Here is a 14534-nt window from a genome sequence, read left to right on the forward strand (position 1 = left end):
TTACTGCAGCGCACATGAGACTCCACCCTCCCCTGAGTATACCTATAGATTTGCAGCAAATAAAGGGTGTATTCCTCTCCTGCAAATCTGAAGTGGATTTAGTTTATTTTTGGGGTTTGTAAGTGATGACGCGATGGATTCTGGAATGGTGGCAAGGGAACAGGACTCGTCTTTTGCAACTGATTGATCCAGGTACTTTATTGGTAATCATTGTATATCCAGTTACAGTGGTTGATTCATAATGCAGATACAATAATAATTGGCCCCATAGGTCGTCCACATGTCCACCCTGGTGAACCACCCACCTACTCCAAATTCTGTCTCAACCCCAACACCCCCCCGCCCCCTCTACCCACTGCACATTGAAGCCCAACTCTTTCATCTTGGACATTAAGACCCCAGTGTCCCACCCCCCACTTTTCATCAACCTTTCCCATCTGAGTTAGTTTTTGTTACAGTTTCTCGCTAAACGCAGCAATTCATTTTTTATTTCTATTTTGTACGGTTTTCTTTTTATGGTATTTTACGTATAAAAAACAAGGGGGTGGGGGGGGGTAACGGCCACGGAGAAGCAAAGGTCAGCAACCCCTAGTCCTCCTCTGCACATGAAAAGCAAAGAGTGCGTATCGGTGGAGTGAATATCTGCGCACGTACGTATACTCATTATGCTCATCCGAAAGCCCACATAACACGCCCGGACACAGACAGAACAACACAATACACGTTTAGCAGCAGGTAGTCTAGATAGAATATTGACGTGGTGTTTTTTTTTTATCTTTTAGCATCACTTTGCGTCACCTGAATGTATGAAAATAGATTTTCTAAAAGTTTCTGTCCTGAGTGTGTCTGCACAGCAACAAGGAGGCCAAATCTCTTAACCAGCCCAATGCTGCGTCACAAGCCCCACACCCGTTCCCAGTGAGTGTTGCTTGGAGGGACTGGCAACAAGTGACTACTTGGCCAGTATAGGCGGGCTGTTGTTGTTGGAGCAGCGAGTGCAGAGACAGCAACATTGCATATAGCTACTCCCTGTGGCATTCCCAAAACTGCCTCACTTCGTACTTTTACCTCATAACTGCATCAGACAAAGACTCCACAGATTCTCACAGCACTGCGATGCTTCAACGGTTTATGGATGGCGGATGCGATGTAAGCGTTAGTCGCGACTTATACTAGTATCACTAAATGACGATTTTAAATGTACAATTTTTCCTTCTTTTTTTTATATCCGAAGAGTGTTTGCAAACATTTAAGAAACTTTTTTTTTTGTCTTTGATTCTTTTTTTCTCCAACTATGAACTAGTTTGTTTAGTTAGAACAGAAAAAAAGGAAAGAGTTGATTCATAGCATCAGTACTAGACAAAAAATAACTACTTGCAATATTTTAAAGTAAACTCAACAAGTTTTAAATCTGCACATTTCATTATCAAATAAACTCAACCAAAACAATCTTTAAGGGTTGTATTTACATTCAATATCTTAAAAGCTCTCCTTCCCAGTCTTACTATATTCATACCAAAATACCTCCAGATCCACAATTACTTTTGTCATATTTTCCACAAAAACAAAACATTTTTGGCATGAAATAATATTTGTACCAAGGCTTAAAATAATACATTCTATGTTCAGTTTTTCTTTTTGTAATGTAAATGCTAACGGCCTACATAAAATATACATCAACAGGGCATGATTAAGCCTGTTTCTTATGATCAACTAGCAATTAAAATAAAATAGGTTGAAGAAATAAAAAATAAAGTGTGCGCCCACGAGATTCAGCCATACACATACATAAACACTGCTCCTTACATGGCTATGCGTTGTGCGATGGTCATGTATACAAAAGTTTGATTAGAGAGACAACAATTGTTTTAATACACCATAGAAAGAGGACACAGACAGATACAGAAAGCTACACAGAAGTCTCTACACAAAGAAATTACAATATCATACCAATAATGACATCACATTTTGGATGACAAAGGCGAGAATAATGACATCGGTCTGACGTTCGATGCAGACCAAGCAGGCACAAGAACCTATAAGGAGCATGTACATATCTATAATACTGTAATATGGCTAAATAGATAGGTGTAGATGCGAATATATACACAAGATGCGCCATTCAGCATGTCAGAGTTTCTCCGATGCAGCCAATGCTATTTATAGTGAGAAACTTGACTTGAGTGTGAAGTTTTCAGGGAATAAATGCAGATGTATGCGAGATGTGAACAGATGTTGTCATGTGCTGGACACTAAAATTAATAAAAAAGAAAAACAAATCAAAATGACACGTAAAAAAAAAACTTTGTAGAAAAATAAAAATGTCATTGGCAATTAGACGTGTAGACATTGAATGGTTCTGGAAATAGAAACATGTGAAATGATACAAAACATGATAATTATAAATCTAAGATCTAAGACATCCACATCTGCTCAGTGCTGTCTGGCTCTCTACACGGGCCCCCCCGAAATGTCCCCTCCGCTTGAACGCACTACTCTGCAGCTCGACAGAAACCTCAAATCCCTCCTCCATCCTAACTGTATGGCAACACACAATGCCACATGATTCATTTTAGGGAAAGACCTAGGACCTAGGACCTAGGATCTAGGACCTGGAGAAGTGAACTTTTGTATCACACAGGTACGCCCCCCAAAAAACACGGGGGTTCAAGAAGAAGAGGGGCGGGACTTGAAAAGACTTTGTTTGGTCAGAGAGTGCCTCTGTGTGTCACATCATCCACTACTTTGGACGCCCCATTGGTCAACGACAGTCCGGCCGGTCAGATGACATGCCGGGTGGCCATCTCATCGTGATATCGATTGATTGTGTGGTTGCAGTCAAAATGGTGGAAACTACAAAGTCAGGGAGTTGGGGCGAACATGGACACACACACACACACACACACACACACACACACACACAGAGTGTGTGCTTTGGTCTGGTCATTCCTGGTTGGCTGTAAAGAGGAGGTGCGGGGGGTAGGGGTGGGGTAGAGGGGGGGGTGGGGAGAGCGAGGGGGGGGGGCGGGTTAATCGAGGATGGTAACCGAGTTGGGCACGCCGTTGTTGGTGGCGGTGGCGGCGGCCGGTGGAGGGGGGGGGCTGAGCGCGGCGGTCTCGGCCAGCACCCCGGCGCCCTCGCTGGGCCGGCTGCACTGGGAGGCCAGGGACTCGTCCAGGTGGAGCTCGGTGGTGACGGCGCTGCCGCCGTTGTAGTCCAGGTTGTCCTCGCTGCACAGCTTGCTGTCGTCACACAGCGAAGGCAGGCTGGCCGTGCGCTTCTCCTCGTTGTCGCTGTGGAGCCAACGGGGGGGAGGGGGAGGGTCGGAGAGAGGTTAGGTAGACGTCGTCAAAAGAGGGAGAGGCAGAGAGAGCGAGAGGGATGTGCGGTTGACGGCATGTTATGTGTTGCGTATGGGAACAAGTGGTTCCTAACCATGCTGTGAAAAAAACAAACACAAATCTTCCGCAACAACCGTGTCATTTGAAGCGTTTGGAAGAAGGTAGGGGAATGTTTTTATGAAAAGTGCATGAGACAACACAGATTAATATTTGAGAGAGTTGAGAGAAAGAGGGGGGTTGAACTGAGTCAGACAAATTTCAACATGGAAAGAAGAATCGCACACAGACAACAAAGATATTGGTGAGGTGACGGTACATGGTGGGTGAGGTGACAACGCAACCACTGCTGAACACATGCATGCTGCTTCCCCAGTCTGGACTGGGCCCAGGGAAGCAGGGGGGGGAGGTGTGCACCAGTGAAGCCCAACACAGCGTACCTTTCTAGGGATCTGTAAAGCAGGCCAGGCATCGGGGCAGAAGGAGAGGAGAGCGGCGTCACACACACACACACACACACACACACACACACACACAAACACACACACACACACACACACACACACAGAGGGTTTAGACAAAGCCGTGTGGGGGACAGTTAGGGACCTACTCATACGCACTTCTCAAGAATTATGAATGACCAGTCACTCAAATGGAATGGTATGGATGTATACGCGGCGGACAGACCTGTACTCCCCGAAGGTGTCGTCCTTCATGGGCCTGGCCTCTGAGTCCATGGGCCCGTCCTCCTTATCTTTGACTGGGGGAGACAGCGGGGGGATTATTATTGGAGGCTGGTTATCAGTCCATTCATCAGTAAAGAGCCTCTCTGGCTTCACTCCGGGAGGTGGAGAGGGCGATAATGACGTGATGTCAGATGGCTAGATACGCAGACGACCAGACGACCTAGATACGCAGACGACCTCGCCAATTTACTGCTAATTTCATCAACTCGATTTGTTTTCCGCACGTAAATATGCAGTGTGCAAAGCGTGGCTTCGATTATCTTAAAGCTGTTATTTATTCTGACCATTTAGAAAATTATCATAATTGCATGGATTTTTATTTTAAGTGTTTTTTAAAGTGTGTTAAACCATTGGGTATGGTGGACTCCGATAATCAATTACTCGTAGACACTTAAATTAGACACTTAAATTAAACTACTATTTCACTTAAATTAGAAATAGTAGCCGGCAAAGTAGCCGGACAAATTGTTATCTCTCTAAGGAGATGAGCTGGTGGAAAGGCCGGTAAGCCTGATTTATGTCCTATGATTAGGCGTCTACTACTAGTACATGACTCACAGCCAATATATATATATATATATAACATATAAGTGCCAGACTATATTTCAGTCTGTGTTGTAGTTTAGTGCTGTACTGAAGCGTAGTTTGTCAGCAAAGTCTGTGTCACAGTAATTCATTTGATGCCCTTGTACAGGGGCAAACTGCAAAAGCGCTTCTGGTAGGGAATAAGTAATTGGATTTGGCACTTGGTGGCGGAAGATCATTCCAATTCATTAAAGTCCTGCCATGGTTTTATATTGATATTTATTTTAGCATTCTTTTTAGAATTCTAGGCGTTTGTCTACAACACTTAGTTCCCCTCACAAAGTCAAGTGAGAAAACGCAACAAGGTATCAACTGCACCTCTGAACCTGATCGACTCTGTAAGTCAGAAACTGTAGGTGTGAACGCGTCAGAAGCGTCTTCTGCGTTGCAACTATCAAAACCAGGTCACCAGCGGCTGTTTTGATGCAGCCAGCCACTCTACTGAATCATCCCCACACAGTCCCATTGACATCTCTCACACAACAGGTCTCTGATGAAACCTGCATGAGGTCATCATTGACCAGGTGACACCTATGAACGAGGTCATGGGGGAAAGGGGGGTGACACCTACCTGAATATTTGCCTCCTTTGCTCCTCTTGATGAAGCAGAGGATGAGCAGCAGGAGCAGCAGCAGCACGATGGCGCTCACCAGGCCGATGAACCAGCCCTGGGTGGCGAAGCCCCCCTGCACCTCCATCACCGCTGGAGGGAGGGAGACATAGGGATACAGAGAGAGAGAGAGAGAATGAGAGACAGAGAGAGAGAGCGAGAGCGAGAGCGAGAGTGAGAGAGAGAGAGAGAGAGAGAGAGGGGGGTGGGGGGGGGGGGGAGAGAGAGAGAGGGAAGGGATATTGGCAAGGGAGGAACAGAGAAGAGGGATGTGATTAAAGGACTGTAGGAAATGAAAGGACAAAACAAAACAAACGATGAAAGGGACTGGGAGCTAGTGAGAGACAGCGCGCGAGAGAGCGGAAGAGAGCGTAGAGAGAGAGAGGCAGAGAGAACGCCCACAGCGACCTCCCCAGCTGTGTCGAGTCGTCTGTCCCGCTATGGAGGTAGAAAACCAAGAAATGCAGCATGACGCCTCAAACAAACACCGCTAATGGATCATCTCCCGTTGCGTGACAAGCTTCCCCTCTCATCCCCCGTAAAGCCCTTCACAGGCAGAGGGGAGACACCGCCGAATAAGCCTCCCAGACGAGGAGGTGGAGAAGAATAAAGAGAAAACGAGGGAATGAGGATGAGCGGAGCTGGCACAAGAGGGAGGGTTGGGCGCCAGTGAGGTTATTACCCGTCCCGTCCGTATCCACGTCCTTCTGCCAGAATTCGACACCATTGTGGGTGAAGAGCAGGCGGTAGTGGGAGCCCGGGTTGAGGCCCTGGAGCTGGTAGAAGCTCTGGGAGGAGTTGACCGTCTCGGACCTCCTCTGGTTTTTACCCTCTCCGCTCTTGTCCAGGTAGGTGATCTGGAAGCGTATGTTGCGGTGTCGCTCTTTGGTGGTCCAGCTGAGGTTCACCGCCGTCTCGCCCACCACCAGGCTGAAGTTGGATGGAGGGCCTGGAGGGGGGAACGAACACACACACACACACACACACAGGGAACGCTCAGCATGTCAAGCAAGCAAGGAAAAGGAAACCGGGGTGGAAAAGAGCCGGTAAAGCAAGGTAATAAGGTACCTTTTAATACCTTAATAAGGTAAAGCAAGGGAAAGACAAGGCAACAAAGGAGAAAAAGTGGCTAGAAAATACCAAAATCTGGAAGAAGGGAAGAGGCTTGAATAAAAAGATGTGAAGCATAAGATTATAAAAAAAGGAAAAGGAAAGAACGGACAAAAGTCATAATCTCGGTCAACATGTCCCGAACATACAAATTTTATCATTGTCATTTTATTTGTATTTCGTACAAATCAATGAGACAACACAAGACGAGAAAACAAAAAAGACAAGTCAAAGCCTGCTGGCTGTACCTCCATCCAGGGTGGTGGACCCCTCCCGGACCAGGGGCTCGCCCTCCCCGACGGCGGTGCGCCCCTTCAGGGAGAAGCGGTAGCGGCTCTTGCGGTCCAGATTGTGGACGGTGAGGTGCGTGGCCTCGGGGTTGTCCACGTTGATCACCTGCATGGGGTGGTCGTTGGTCTCCACGACTTCAGCGCCGCACCAGACAACACAAAACAAATCAATCAGGGGCCTCTGACGCCACCTTTTCAGCGAGCGACACAACGCTCTGACGGATGTGATCATTATCCGTTTTTCTCTATTGATCTCGTTCTCGAGATGCATGGGCGCCCCGATCCTAATTGACGTGAATTCTGATGCTTTCGTTTGTTTGCGTGTTTGGTCGCTTTAGCTTTCTGAGTTGATATCTCATTTGGTCTGTTTTAGCAGCATCGAGCTGTTTTGCTTTTGCTTCCTTTGAATGCATTTGTTTGTAAATGAGAAGCCCCATCGCATTTCAATCAATAGATACGGTTGTTCACAAGAGATACCCACTCTCTTGGTACTGCAGCAGATAGCCGATGAGGACTCCATTGGTGTGGGTGGGGGCGGTCCAATGCAGGGTCATCTCCGTCTCCCCAAGGCTCTCCAGGATCAGGGAGGAGGGTTGACCGGGGGCTGCGGGTGACACGAGCAGGCGTTATTGATTCGATGATGGTAAATAACAGATTTTTCATGCGTGACACCTTTTGTGTTGATGTCCAGTTTCCTTCCACACCCCGGCTTGCTCAATAAAAAACATGGCTCTTTTGCACTTTCTGTTTCTCTCCGTCTCTCTCGGTCACACATTTTTCTATTATCGCTCTCTCTCTCTCTCTCTCTCTCTCTCTCTCTCTCTCTCTCTCTCTCTCCCTCTCCCTCTCTTTCTCTGGGAGACCAGTGTGATTTCCTCTTGTGACACATGGCCTTTTCTTCCTCCTGCTCTTCCTCATCTTCACACCTTCGTCCCCGACTGTGTCACAACCAGGGCAGTTGCTAGGAATTCTGGGCCCCCTGAAAGAATATCGGTGTGGGCCCCTCTCCCCCATTCATTGCCACCTTAAATGTTATTTTTTTTCAGTGTTCTTGACGGTGCCTGGTGTAATACACCCAATTTGTTTCCTTTTTTACATTTAACGACGTATTATTATGTAAATTATGTATTATTAATTGTCTTATTCTCATTTCCCTGATTTGCAACACGTTATTCTCAATTAATCTCAATTAAAGTTTAAATTGCCTACCCCCCCCCCCCCCCCCCCCCAACAATTCGGCACCTGCCCCTCAAAACTCCTGAGTGTGCACATCCCTGGGAAGAACGAACCGCGGTGTGGACCATACCATTTTTTAAGAAGGGGCCAAGGGGATTATTGAAATTATTAAAATTTGAATATTGTATGATTTGTGGCTTTGTTTTAATTCGGATTCATTCATATGAATATATATTAGTTCAGTGTATGCCTAATCATTTTGTCATAGAGGCTATTGGGCTATTGGGGGCTGTGTGTGGGCCCTAGCGGGCTGTGGGCCCTTATAATTGTCATAACCTTTCCCCCCTATACGACGGCGCTGGTCACAACAGTTCTCCTCCGAGTGTGTCAAGCAGACACTCCCTCCCTCCTCTATCCGTCACCTCCCCTCCCCTCCCGCCCCCCACTCCCTCCCCTCCTCCACACCTTATCCTCGTTCCCCTCCTCATGCGTCTCACCTCCCTCCTGGGTGTCAAAGGTCAGGGGTTCACAGGCGGGCCCCTCCCCCTTGCTGTTGAACACGGTGGCGGTGAGAGAGTAGTGGGAGTAGGGTCTCAGGCCGCCCACCACCCGCTTCTCCTCGCCGGGCCCCGTCTCCACCACCGTCACCGTGGCTTCGGGCTCTCGGGCCCTGCGGCCCCGCCGGTGGCCCCTGGCTCTGAGCCTGGTCACGTGGATCTGGAGGGAGAGAGAGAGCGAGGGAGAGAGAGAGAGTGAGAGAGAGAGAGAGTTAGAGAGAGAGAGAGAGAGCGAGAGAGAGAGAGATACAGAAAGAGAAAGAAGCAGACAGAGAGATGTATATCCAACATTAAAAAAATGACTTTTTAATATGCTTTGCAATATAAAATGCTTTATTGTCATTTCAACAAAGCACTTAAGGTAGACAATGTAATTGAGAGGGAGGGGAAAAAGGGAGGAACTGAGAAAGAGCAAGGGGAGGGATAGAGAGAGGGAAGGATAAAGAGAGAGGAATAGAAGAAGCAAGCGAGATGGGAGAGAGAGCGAAGTAGAGAGAGGGGGGCAAGAAATCGTGGCTTCGCGAAACCACTTCTGAATTAAACAAATGAATCCCACTTTGGTGTCCCATGGTAGCTCAGTTATTAAATTATGGAAAAAAAAACAATAATTAATATATTTATGATTTATTACACCGCTTATGAGGAACATCTGTTCCCTACCCCCAGGGGAACAGATCTGCCTTATTTATGGCGTAAAAAAAACAACTGATTTCCTCGATCATACATCCAAATGTAAGTAGCAGAGCTTTTAAGTTTAGCCAGGCAAACTGTGGCCCGCTTGTCCCATAAACGCTGCTTATGAGTTATTCATGAGGACCGCAGGGCAGAAGACGATACGGCCACGCAGGAGGAGCAGCTCAGGAGGAGGAGGAGGAGGAGGGAGGGGGAGGAGGAGGAGGGGGAGACGACAGGCGACTGTGTACCTTGTATCCCAGCAGCTTCCCCCTGATGGTGTCTTTGTTGATGGCCGCCCACGACACCCTGATGGCGGTGCTGTTCAGCGGAACGATGGCCACGGCCATCGGGGCTTCCAGAGGGACTGGGGGACACACAGAGGAACACCAGCGTGAGAGCAGGAGGGGAGCGACGGAGAGATGGTTGGCCGCGAAAGAATATCATGACAAAGATCAGAACTAGGGGGGGAAGCCAAACAGCGCTGGGTTTGGAACCCCAATTTGTCTAGCGGTAGTCGTCCAAGATGCCTAGCCACCACCTTCACATTCACAGCCTTTGTCTAAAATGCAATGTCAGTCCCTTAGGATGAAATGTATCTGCAAAATGTATATGTATTCCAGAATAACAAACTAGCACCCATCAGCGCTTCTACTTTCTAAACAGCCCTTCAAACACTTACCATCCTCTCCTGAGGAGCCAATCACAGGCTTGGGCTCAGGCCCCTCCCCTTCTTCGTTGACAGACTGGACCTTGATGTTGAAGGAGGAGTAGACGCCCACGTCTTTGACGATGAAGGGTGGGGCCGTGGTGTCGCTGGTGTGCCACTCAGGCCCACTGCCCAGCACCCGCATCCAGAACACCCGGTACTTGAACTCGGGACCGTTTAAGTGCTTCTTGTCCATTTCCTGGAGTCACAGGAAGTGACACACACACACACACACAGAAGAGAGTCACACAACTCAGTCATGGTTTTCAGGTTATTGGCTAGGGGTGGATCGTGTCGTGGTTAGGATGTCTGACTCCTGAATGCAGCCTTGAGCTACAAATCGTACCTCTACCTGCTCCTTAATGACATCTACGTTCCGATTTTCATGTTTGTGTGATATTTTGTTAGTAAAAGGTCATTGTGGATATGGTGTATAAAGTACCTCCCAGGTGATAAGCAGAGTGCCTGGCTCCAGGGATTCACTCCTCACATCCTCCGGGTTCTTGTCAGGGACTTTGGAAAAAGAAAACAAACATGATCCTCCATACACATCCCAAAGCATGTTTTTCACGGACTCGGTTGGTGCTGAGAAGAAATGACGCGACACTGGACACGCGTCACTGGTTATTAGTGTGGCATCACGGCAATAAGGTCAATCATGGAGGACCTCTGACCTTCGGCCGCTGTGTTGTGGCGCTCAGAGGGCTTGCTGGGGTCACTCTTGCCCACTTCGTTGACAGCCACCACCCTGAAGCGGTAGGACATGTAGGGGTGCAGGGAGAGAGCTGCGCTGAGTGCACTTCCATCCACCCTCTTCAGCTCCTCCCACACCTTGGGCTTGGACCCCTGGTCCTCAAACTCCACTATGAACTCTGGGAGGGGGAGATCGAGAGAAGTGGGAGAGGGGAGAGGGGGAGAGAGGGGAGAGGGGGAGAGGGGAGAGGGGAAAATGGGGAGTGAGGTGGAGGGAGGCAGAGAGAGAGAAAGGGGAGGGGGTGCAGGAGGCAGATAGAGAGAGGAAAAGGTGGCAGAGAGAGAGATAAATAGAGGGGAGAGGTGGGAGGTAGAGAGATAGAGAGATGGGAGAGCGGGGGAGATGGAGAACAGAGAGAGGATGCAGAGAGAGATAGGGGGACAAGGGGGGCAAAGAGAGAGGGGAGAGGGAGGTGAGGCATATAAAATGGGGGAGAGGGGTTAAAGAGAGATAAAGAGAGGGGAGAGAGTGGAGGCAGAGGGAAGGGAGAGCAAGGAGGACGAAGAGAGAGAGAGAGAGAGAGAGAGAGAGAGAGAGAGAGAGCGAGAGAGAGAGAGAGAGAGGAGGGAGAGAGAGAGGGACATAACGAAAGTGTATAAGAGAGAGGTAAATAACAACAGAGACATGAGTTAATACATCACCAAGACAAGGCAACATGAGCAACTGTCAGCTTCACAGGAGTTTGCTGCAGTGGAACAAATAATTGTGTCAAAGTAATGAAAACAGAGGAGCCTGTGGTTCCCCCACAGGAAGATAAATGATACGAGCTCTCAGTGTATTACCCTGTCACATCATTTAAACAAGCTTCCACCATTTTGTGTGTGAATGTGCGTGTGTTTGTTTTGGTGTCTGTGAGACAGCCTGTGTGTACGGGCAACTGTGTGTTTATGTGTGCGCAGGTGTGCAAGTGTGCATAAGTTAATATCTGTGCGCAGCAGTATTACAGCGAGGAAATGATTACCTCACCCAGAGGAACCATGAAACTTTATTTGCCACCAAAGCACAAATCAAGTAAATAAAGAAATAAATACAGACACTGCCAACACTAGTCTTGGCTGCAACAATAGTGTTGGCATTCGCTAAGGCATCAGCTTATTCATGAAAACTACAGCTTGATGAAAATGTTTGTATATATGTGTATGTGTGTGTGTGTGTGTGTGTGTGTGTGTGTGTGTGTGTGTGTGTGTGTGTGTGTGTGTGTGTGTGTGTGTGTGTGTGTGTGTGTACCTTCTACAGGGCTCTTGTGGTCCTCCCCGGGGGTCCAGCTCAAGGTGATGGCACGACGTTTAGAGTCTGAGAGCTGGAGGAGTGCTGGGGGGTCGGGGCGATCTTGAGTGGGAAAAAAAACGGTTGCACTCATCTCTCGGACTATGCATTACTGAAATGTTTACCAGACGAAAAGTAGGAAAAGCTGTGGATTGTGATGGCTCAACATCAATCTACTTCACAAACACAAACACCAAATAAAAATAAAAATAATAATAATATATATATATATAGACTGCATGTGGCAATTCCATTGCCACATGCGGCTTTGCCGTTTTGAGGGGGTGTTGCCAAGGGGGCGGCGGTGCTCGAACCGTGTCCTCACCCACTAAAGTGATGGAGCCGCTGGCCTCAGCCATGTCCAGTTTGGTGATGACCTGACAGGTGTAGACACCCTCGTCGTCCTCCTGTACGTTGGCCACCATCACGTCTGGTCCTTCAAAGGTGTACCTGGAACACAGACAGCATAGGTCACCCCACGCCTTATCACACCCCTCCCCCCTGGTGGAACTAAAGGTGTGTTCACACCGCACTTCGCCCCGCGACACGTTTCAATGTTAAGTGAACGTGGAGACGCGAATCGGGCGAATTTTTTTTTCGCCGATACGCGCGACAAGATTTGATTGACAGCGCGAAATTTTTCCTCGTGAACGGCGAGCGCGTTCACGTGGATTCGCGCCGCGAATAATTCGCCCCGCGAATAAAGTTAAAATATTTCAACTTCTTCGCGGCATTCGCGTTGAAACAGCCAATCAGCGTTCACTCCCTGTGGGTAACGTGGGTGAAGTAACGTAAAACAGCCAGTCAGCGTTCACTCCCTGGGTGACGTCACGTAACAGCCAATCAGTTCACTCCCTGGGTGAAGTAACGTAAAACAGCCAATCACCGTTCAACCGTTCAGTGAACCGCAGCTTGGAGGAGAAAGTGATTGTTTGCGACTCCCGCTCTATATCTACATATAATATATAAATATCTATATCATATAATATATACGATATATATAATATCACGGCACAAAGCGGTGTGCGCCTCCGGATTATATTATTAACCCATAAACGACGGGCTCTCCCTCTTCCACAACAGGTACAGACACACATCTCGGCCATGGTTGATGAGAATGAATTGGCATGAATGACCGTTGCCAGGCAAAAAAAAAATTCGCCCCGCGAATGCGACACACAAAAATGCACAGCGACAGATTATGATTTGTCGCGCGGCAACATTCGCCTATTCGCGCGAATAGGCGAAATGGGACAAAGTGCGGTGTGAACACAACATAAGAGCTCAGAAATCCTGAGGCGACCCTTCTATTGGCTGTTTGACTTAAACTGCCCGCCTCCTGGGATAAAAAAAACTATTTTGAACGCGATCAGGTTAAAGGTTTTCTCACAACTATCTAAAGTCTGACGAGCTCACATCTGAATGAACAGGGCTTTTTTCTCGCTTAATATTTTTCTTTTAATACAATTCTTTTGTTGGAGTCTGTAGGCGCGTAATCGGCAAACACAAACACCACTGGCAGTAATTAACTGTCAAAACAGTGTCGGTTTCAAATCAATACCGTGTAGCCAATGTAGAATTAGGCTTATTAAAATCCCCTTCTGTCAATGAGTTTTATTCGGTAAAATATCTCAGTAACTAAACAGGAAACAAGTTGATACTCCGCCTCTTGCATTATTGGTTTCTCGCACATGCTCTGTGCTGTCTCGACCAAGAAGTTAAACTATAACATGGCCAAACTTATAGATCCACGAAAAGGTTAACAGCACCTCAGAAATCTTGAGGCACCTGTTCAATTGCCTGTTCGAAACAAGCAGGCTTGTCTCCGGAAACGTTTTAACGTCCATTCGCCATTTATTCACTTCGCTGAGATTCAATTTTATTAGTCATAGTTAGCCCGATGAGGTTTCCCATTAGCATTCATTGTCATATTTGATTTCCTCATTACGTTGAGCACACTATTTATCAAACTGTCAGGGCCCCCGTCGCTCCATTGAAGAGTCTAGTGTGTGATCTTACTTGTCTTCCGCGTAGGACTGGAACAGCTTCTGTCCGTTAAGCCTCCACTGGATGAAAGGAGGGCTGAGCTTGGGGTCCACCAGGGACAGGCAGGTGAAGGTGGCCGTCTTCCCAGGCTGGACCCTCAGGGCCTGGGGGGGGGACAGGATGATCGTCTGGTCTGTGGGAGACAGCAGGAAGACAGCCAGAATGAGAAGTCAGCCTGCATGCAGCATTATAAGGTGCTAATAACATCAGCTGCTAAGGGGCCACAAAGTGTGTGTGTTTTTGTGTGTGTGTGTGTGTGTGTGTGTGTGTGTGTGTGTGTGTGTGGGTGCGTGTGTGACTTACTGAGCACTTCCATCTGTGCTGTGATCGACAGGTTGGAGTGTAGGACGGAGCAGGTGTACAGCCCCTCGTCGCCGCGGGTAACGTTGGAGATCTGCAGACCCCCACTGGCCAACGGGTTTACCCGGGGGTCCGCCAGGAAGGACGGGTCGGTGTCGCTCTCCCTGTGGCAGACACACACACACACACACACACACACACACACACACACACACACACACACACATACACACACACATGTTAGGACACAGGGATAATAGACTTAGAGTCTAGACATAGACTATGCTATACAGAATAGAATATCATCAAGTCTGAATGATCCTGAAGCCCATTGACACACTTGTACCCATTTATTCTGAGCTCTTTATGCTGGT

General features: G+C 47.9%; 1 protein-coding gene across 1 annotated transcript in view; it reads right to left on the reverse strand.

Annotated features, from left to right (window-relative positions):
• Positions 1–3029: 3029 nt before the first annotated feature.
• Positions 3030–14534, reverse strand: part of l1cama (L1 cell adhesion molecule, paralog a) — a gene marked incomplete at both ends in the record, with an annotated part of 22087 nt that continues 10582 nt past the window's right edge. The window contains 15 exon segments of the mRNA XM_084479800.1: positions 3030–3294; positions 4027–4099; positions 5242–5373; positions 5963–6229; positions 6639–6815; positions 7162–7284; positions 8354–8573; positions 9337–9452; positions 9768–9993; positions 10237–10307; positions 10469–10666; positions 11776–11877; positions 12140–12264; positions 13834–13993; positions 14164–14324. Coding sequence (XP_084335926.1) covers positions 3030–3294; positions 4027–4099; positions 5242–5373; positions 5963–6229; positions 6639–6815; positions 7162–7284; positions 8354–8573; positions 9337–9452; positions 9768–9993; positions 10237–10307; positions 10469–10666; positions 11776–11877; positions 12140–12264; positions 13834–13993; positions 14164–14324 — 2416 coding nt within the window.

Source organism: Micromesistius poutassou (assembly GCF_964030765.1).
Source record: "Micromesistius poutassou genome assembly, chromosome: 15".
NCBI lineage: Eukaryota > Metazoa > Chordata > Actinopteri > Gadiformes > Gadidae > Micromesistius > Micromesistius poutassou.